We start from the raw sequence: 7,734 nt of genomic DNA on the forward strand, positions 1-7,734 counted from the left end.
TTAAGAGGAAACTTGATGTAAATCATTTATTAAATAAAAAAAATGAATAGCTTAGAATTGAATATTCTATCTAGAACATGCTATGGCTTCTCCGAGACAAACTGTAAGGCCACGTTTGCACTTGCTTTCCAAAGAGGACAAAACCAGGAGCTGCAGTCAGTGATACCTTTAGCTTCCACACTGTCAGTATAACCTTCTGTACGTAATAGTGTGCCATTAAATTAGTTAATATGGCTTTAATCTTTCCAGTCATCCTTTTCGCCTTAACACAAAGAAACAATGCCTGTATCATTTTTCCACTTTGACGAAAAACCATGTTAGCTTTTCCTCTGGAACTAGCAGCCATTTTCATTCCACAGAATACACAGCAGCACCCTGAGTCCGTAAGGGTTGTGCAAAAGAACACTGCTTTAGTAACACATACATTGAGGGGAAGAGATGGCATCATCTCACGCAAACCTTTGACTAGTGCAAAGACCAAAACATGGTATAGCAGTTTGAAGATCTCACATTCTGCATTTCAAATGAAAAATAAAAGAATCAAGGTGCAAGTTCTGTCGTATGAATGAATTTGGCCTTAAGACTCTAAAGAGGCACAGAAAGCGTTCAAAGCCATTCAATAATTCACAATTGTCTTAAGATCAGTGACAACAACACACACACACACACACACACTTCTGCGATGCTCAGTTGCAGACACATGGCACAAATAAATAAGCTCAACATAATACCTGACCTGGAAAAGTTTTTATGCACACAGTGGTGCGACACGCAAAGCAAGCACGCGTTGGCTGTGGGGTTAGCATGTTTCCTGTATCAGGTTATCAGTCTTTAGGTCCACTCCTTTCAGAGTCACGTCATTCGGAGACAATTCTCTCCGTTTTCACCGTGAAGCTTCCCTCTGTTGGCTGGAGCGCTCCTTCAATATGACTCTAAAGAGGGACCCTCTGAATTCTTTGTCACGCAGCTTTCTGATGAAGGCGTTTCTGAAAGGTTTGTTTTAGATCTGGGAGCAGAGAAATAGGAGGGCTTCAGAAATCAAGAAAAAAATGAAGATGGTTACAAACTTTAAAGAAGACTAATGAAGTATCTGACCTGTTGTGGGCCATGTGGCTCTTGACGAGGTGTCCAGCAGCGAGAGCGGCCATCAGAGACAGCTCCCCGGCCAGGACCGTGGCACAGACCACACGGGCCAGCTGACGGGCGTTATCCCCGGGCCGGCTGGAGCTGGTCCCCTGGACACCGAGCATCTACAGATATTTAGGGTACAGATCAGACAAATATCAGAGAACTGTTTACCATGGTCATTAGAATCTATGCAAGTATAGCAGGTTTATATCACATTTAATAAAGCTCTAATGATTAATACAACTGTTACTACACTGTCTAACCACCCTCTCTCTCTGTAATTACAACCCTAATATCCACAATCATACTAAAAAAAGGGCTTTTTTTCATATAATTTAAACATACTTTACTACGGCTTTTTACGACATACTATACAATGTAGTTTCCGGCATACTATACGATACATATGTTAAAATGTTATTTTTGGAGATTTTTTTTGACATACTATGCTGTTGTTTTTTCAAATTTTCCGTCATGCCATTTCGTTTTTTTTCGACACTATAATTTCGATTTTCCGACATATAACTAAAACATTTTAGTGTGTCTTTTATTCAGAAATGTTGAACATAGTATACTTTTTCTTGGAGAAAATGTATATTTATATTTCCTGTTAAAGGGAACATTACCTGGAGGCAGGCCTGCTGGGGGGCCAGGTTGGTGCCCCCCCCTACAGTGCCCAGCTCTATGGAGGGCATGGTGCAGCTGATGTACAGGTCCTCCCTCTCCGGGCCGGCCCCCTCCATCTGGGTGATGCAGTTGGAGCTCCCCACGGTCTGAGCCGGGTCCTGGAACCAGCAACGCAAACATTTCACTCGACGCACAGATTCATGCGGTGGGCTACGCTGATGCCCAACACTTATTATTTATTCTTTTTTTTGCAGCCAAATATATTGCAATGTAATAACTTTGGGTTCATTTGAATGATCAGCACTCCTAATTCCTCATATAATGTATTTATTTATATAATTATCTCTTAATAGGGATGTTTTTCATACTTGATTTCATGAGCAGATCAGATGACTAGTGTCCAATTATAATGTTATATGCGTAATTTAACCATTCTAATATGCTAAAAAAAATGTAATCTTTATTCTGAACCATCAATACTGTTTTACCACATTTTGTGTGAGATGAATCTAAGTAATTAAAACATGTTAGGGGGTCCATTACCTGTCCACAGGCGATGTAGATGGCAGCTACGATGTTGGCAGCATGAGCATTGAAGCCCCCGATGCTGCCCGCCATGGCCGAGCCCACCAAGTTCTTGTTGATGTTCAGCTCCACCAGAGAGGCTGTGCTGGTTTTCAACACCTGCAGACACATGAATGGGCTGTTTTAATGCCAACTGTATGATTTTTCCAACAGAAAAAAGCAGCACCAATAAGAACATGTTAATAATGAATGAATAAATAAACTGTGATTTGAGTTTATAGTGGAAATCCCACTGTTACACATCAAACAACAAACAGAAGAGTTTGGTTTTAGTGTTCTTTACCTCCCTGACCACCTTGGCTGGTATTGTGGCGTCACACACAGCAGACTTTCCCCGACCCAGGATCCAGTTAATGGCAGCAGACTTCTTGTCAGTGCAATAGTTGCCACTGATCGACAGCACATCCACATCTGGATACTGCTGCTGGAGTATTTGCAGAGCCTGCTCCGTCCCCTGGGAAAATACACACACACACTTTTATTTGTATTTACAAAACAAACAGTGCTCTGTAGTGCTGCTTCTCATTTGCATTGACTGCTGTGGATGGTACCTTTGAGAGCATGTTCATGCCCATGGCGTCTCCGGTCTGAGACTGGAAGCGAATGTATAAGTTTCTCCCTGCTAAGCTCACCAGAAGCTTCTCCAGACGAGCAAACCTATCAAGAGCAAATGTTAACACATGATCTGTATGTCCTCAAATACAACAACATTTCATGGGTGTGACTTAATGAATTGGAAAACTTTTCTCTCTGTGTTTGCACTGACCTGCTGGTCTGGTCGAACGCCTCTTTGATCAGGGCGAACCCATCCGGGGTCTCCAGCCACACTTTGACCTCTGCGGCGCGGCATGCTGAGGGCAGCCTCACCACAGGAGCCCGGGTCATACTGTCAGCCAGGATGCTGCTGCGGCAACCCCCGCTCAGCTGGACAGGAACATACCATAGAGTCAGCACACACACACACACACACATACTGTATATACACACAGTCAACAACAGATAGAGCTCGGTGTTCCTAACTTACAGAAAGCGCCCTGCATCCTCTGTTAGTGCTGGCCACCAGACAGCCCTCTGTGGTCGCCATGGGAATGTAAAACTGCTTCTCGTCCAAAAGAAGAGGACCAGCCACTCCCACTGGCACCGGCATGTAGCCAATGACATTCTCACAGCAGGTGCCCATCACCTGCAGGGCAACAACAAGGACTTTATAGAAGCTGCAATATGTACAGAAACATATCGTTAATGAAAACCATCAGAAAAAGAATTAGGTTTACTGCCAAGTAGGTTTATACATACATTGCTCTGGTGTATAATGGAGCATACATAAACACCGTAGGAGGTATTACATTTTAAAGAATTTACAATTGAAACATCTTTTTCATTAAACAATGAAAAAGATGTACATGAAATATAAATATATAAAGCATATAAGACAATTAGAATATTTGTAATTTTTTTTAATGAAATATGTATATATATCATAATTTAAAATGGATCAAAATGAATGTGCTTGTAGTCAATACCAAATAGGTCCAATAAAAAGTGAAAGATTTGCATGTGGCCAATACCTTAGAATAGTCGTAGTCCTTATAAGGCAGAGAAGTTAAAGCAGAGAGAACAGGCAGTTTGGATGAAAGCATTTCCCTCCTGATGGCCACGCCCCTCTCTGGAGTCTCCAGGACAGATTCCAGTTTATAGTTCAGGATGTTTCGAGAGGTCACCAGGTTCATCACCTCTTCATCACTCAGAAAACGGGCACCCTTCTGGAAAGCAACATGGGCAATGTAGTGACTTGTTATACCTTCAGACAAACACAGAACTGAAGATAGGATTTCCATCAGCTTACCTGTGGATCTGAGAGGATACTCATACATTCCTCCAGCGTCCGGGCCTCTGAATTACAGCTGCTTTGAGGAACACAAGGTGTCGGAGCAGGAGACTCCCCAAAGCATGAAACCCAGGGGCCGTTCTCCACTGGGACAACAGCCGGCTGAGTAGCCTCTGACGTAGAGGAAACACGAGAGAGAGAAAAACAATGTTAAGCAGCAATGCAGTTACATCAGAGATGTTGTTTTTTCATCTCCAGGTTAAGACAGGATAGCGCTATGAGGGCTCATTATAAGTCTCACCTTTCTCCCTGAACGCTGTGTCAGCGTCTGACACAGCTGGCAAGGCAGGGTTGGTTGCTAAGGTACCGTTCATGGTCGTCTGAGGTTTTGTGCTTGGGTAGTTCCTCCTGCAGCAGTCCTCTGCCACCCTGGGTTTCTGGGTCGGAGGACAGCTGATACTTGGACTCATGAGGGACAGGGAAGACTCTGTCTCTGCTTGCTCAAAGAAAACGTACTTCACAGCCAGGAGCAGGGCGAGGCCAAGAGTTATCACCTGCTCCAGGTCCATACTAGTCGGAGGGGAAAAGAGACAAAATCATGCATCAGTAGGTCAGAGGACGGCAGTAAATACCAGACAAATGTGTTCATGGAAAGGTTCATTTGTTTTGAGTGCTCTTACCCGTTGAGCTTAGGAGGCCATAATGTGTCACCAGAATTCAGTCTGGTTGCTATGGGTCCCTCCAGAGAGCTGTTCTGACCTGGATGCTCAGCTGCTAGCCGAGTATGAGCATGAACCAAAGCCAGGCTCAGAGACTGGGAAGGATATTGTAAAAAACGTTTCACATAATTGAAACTGATTTTTAAACAACTGTACAGAGTTTACTTTTAAACTACCGAGTCTCACCATGATGATTTTGACCCTTTGTGTCACAGGATTGGGCTTGTTGTCCTCTTCTTCAGCCAGCACAGAAGCAAAGTGGCTCAGTTGCCAGATCGGACGTCCCTCACGACTTTCCCTGGACAGCTACACAGACAAACATGCAGCATGAGCTCGATCGAAATCTACTGTGACATGCATTTGCAACTGATTTCAGACAAAGATTTCGCCCACATTTTACAAATAATCCTTACCTCCAAGACCAGGGAGACACACGCAGGGAAGAAGGTCATGAAGACAAAGTAATTGGCCAGGACAGACATACAGCCAAAACAACACATGATCTCTAATTGAGGCACACCTGGAAAACAATAGAAAAAAGTTAATACACCATCATCACAGAGTATCAAAATGAAACATAGCTGGTGCTGTTTTGGAGGAACACTAATATTTGTCCTTACCTGACATGGTGCCAATCCCAATGACCAGACACTCTACCAGAGCGTCCAGGGTGAAGGTGGGGCCCAGGATGGCCATGCCCTGAGAGATGTTCTCCCTAACCTCCTCCTATACACAAGACACAGAGCCATAGCAACTGTCAGATACCTCATCTATGTTCTGGCTATGAATCGACAGATTTCAGTTACAGTTCACACATTCACAGAAACAAGGTGCGTGACAATACCTGAGAGTTTGAGCTGAGGGCAAATTTGGCCAATGTGCAGGCTTTGGACAGGTCAATGAGCAGCAGAAAGAACGGCAAGGCTTCACTGCAGGGGAAAGGGATAAATGTCAATCAGGGAATTACATTGTTTCACTGCAGCACGTCTTCATTGTTAAAAACCAAGTTCTGTTGGACACTGCCGTAAATTGAAATGACTAGCAAACTTAAGTTAATTCTGTGTGCTGTGCAATAAGTATGTTGGCCCATTTCAAACTTACTTAAGACCTGTCAGCTCTTTCCCAAAGAAGTGGATGACCACCGTACTGAAAATAAAGCTGGAGAACACTGTGAACAACCCTGCAATGCCTGTAGGAAGAAATATGATAACAGTCAAAAATATATACTGTATGGCATTGTCATTGTAAATATGGAAATGATATGAAGCATAAAGTGTAATGCTGAACAAGCTACAGCATCCTATCATACTGACCCAGTATATATTTGGAGCCTAGTTGTCGCAGATTCTTCAACTGGAAATAGATATAAACGATGGCCATGCAGCGTGTGATAGTTAGGATGATTACGTCACTGCTGTGGATTTCCTGTAAGAAAACAAGCACATACGTAACTTCTTGCTAGCATATCCTTCTACCTGTTTTAATTTAAAATAAGCTGCCAAACCCACTCCAGCCTCCTGTCAAGCAGACTCACCTCTTCCACTTTCGGACAGTCATTCCATCTGCATATCTGGCTGCTGGATGACAAGTTGTTCATAGACACGAGGCACACGGTTAGAGCGATGGTGCCCACTATAACCTCCCATGGATGGGAGGCCACCAGTAGGCCGTGGAGCCTGAACAGCCGGGCCAACATGGTCTCAGGATGCCTTTCTGCTGCCTAAGATCACAGAGTCACATGTATAAAAAAGCATATAGAGATGGGAAGTACAATTACTCAAGTACTGTACTCAAGTAGAATTTCTGTTAGGTACTTGTACTTTAATTGAGTATTTCCATGTTATGCTGCTTTATACTTCTATTCCACTAACTTTAAAAAGGGAAGTAATGTAATTGTAGCTACATTTTTTTAGCTAACAGCTGTGAGACCAAAATGTAACAGCTGTGAGACCAAAATGTAGCTTCCCCTTGGCTAGCTATCTCAAGTGAAAGAGCGTTTAGTTCAAGCTATGCAGACTAACTTAAGCGTACTGTTTTACAGTTTATAAAGACAGAAATGATCGAGAGGTCAAACTAGTAAACATATCTGTGTTTAAGGTGTCAGTTTAAGGTTTTTCATGGTTAGCATTAGCTTTAGCAGTTAGCTCTCAGACAGTAGCGTTAGCATTAGCTGCATTAGCTGTCACACCCGGTCTAACAACATACATATCTACCACCAAGGTGACATTGTCACTCTGTACGTTATTGACTCTTTAAAGTTGGAGCCCTATAAAACATGTTGAATTATCGTACTTTAAAATGTAATCTTCACCCAAGTCAGCGAGTCCTTTCCATGATGATAATGCCCCCTCCACAAATCTCTTCGGGGTAACAACGTTCTTATTATACAACAACCATAGACTGTGTCAACGTAACAACGGCGTCAACATGGCGATGCGGAAAGTCACCTACGTCACCTACGTCACACGGCGTGATGACACTGTCAGAGGTGGGAAAAGTAGCCTACTCCGATGTTGTATTAAAAGTAGAACCACCAGAGTGTAGGAATACTCTGTTACAAGTAAAAGTGAAATCAAAATATTAGTCAAGTAAATTGCGAAAGTATTAGCATCAAATATACTTAAAGTACCAAAAGCAAAAATACTCATGATGCCCGTTTCAGAATAATATAGGCTTTACTGTATATGTTTTGATTATAATTATTGATGCATTAAGTGTTATCAAAGCTGGTAAAGGTGCAGCTAGTTTTAATGACTATACTGCAGGGTAGCTTGTGAATTTACTCCAGGCGTAACTAAAGTCTTATTTAAGAGTTGATAATAGGCTATTTCACATCATTAATCCACA

The 7,734-nt window shown here is 42.7% G+C and overlaps 1 protein-coding gene across 2 annotated transcripts; it reads right to left on the bottom strand.

The window, feature by feature from the left end:
* Positions 1–12: 12 nt before the first annotated feature.
* LOC307023752 (3-hydroxy-3-methylglutaryl-coenzyme A reductase-like) lies at positions 13–7,333 on the bottom strand. Of its 2 annotated transcripts, none has more exons than XM_079657263.1 (20): positions 7,180–7,333; positions 6,422–6,607; positions 6,201–6,312; positions 5,989–6,076; positions 5,732–5,816; positions 5,508–5,613; positions 5,301–5,407; positions 5,074–5,193; positions 4,849–4,982; positions 4,470–4,738; positions 4,187–4,341; positions 3,909–4,103; positions 3,365–3,523; positions 3,107–3,264; positions 2,892–2,997; positions 2,624–2,794; positions 2,299–2,439; positions 1,755–1,913; positions 1,096–1,250; positions 13–1,006 (listed from the first exon to the last, which is right to left on the bottom strand). In XM_079657263.1, exons 2-20 carry the CDS (start codon positions 6,581–6,583, stop codon positions 922–924), a joined length of 2,667 nt encoding a protein of 888 aa, XP_079513389.1. In that variant the 5' UTR covers positions 6,584–6,607; positions 7,180–7,333; the 3' UTR covers positions 13–921. The 2 variants fall into 2 exon arrangements, with proteins under 2 accessions (XP_079513389.1, XP_079513390.1); XM_079657264.1 differs by having other exon boundaries at positions 7,199–7,328.
* Positions 7,334–7,734: the final 401 nt, after the last annotated feature.

This window comes from Notothenia rossii (genome assembly GCF_949606895.1).
Source record: "Notothenia rossii genome assembly, chromosome: 11".
In the NCBI taxonomy this organism is placed as follows: domain Eukaryota; kingdom Metazoa; phylum Chordata; class Actinopteri; order Perciformes; family Nototheniidae; genus Notothenia; species Notothenia rossii.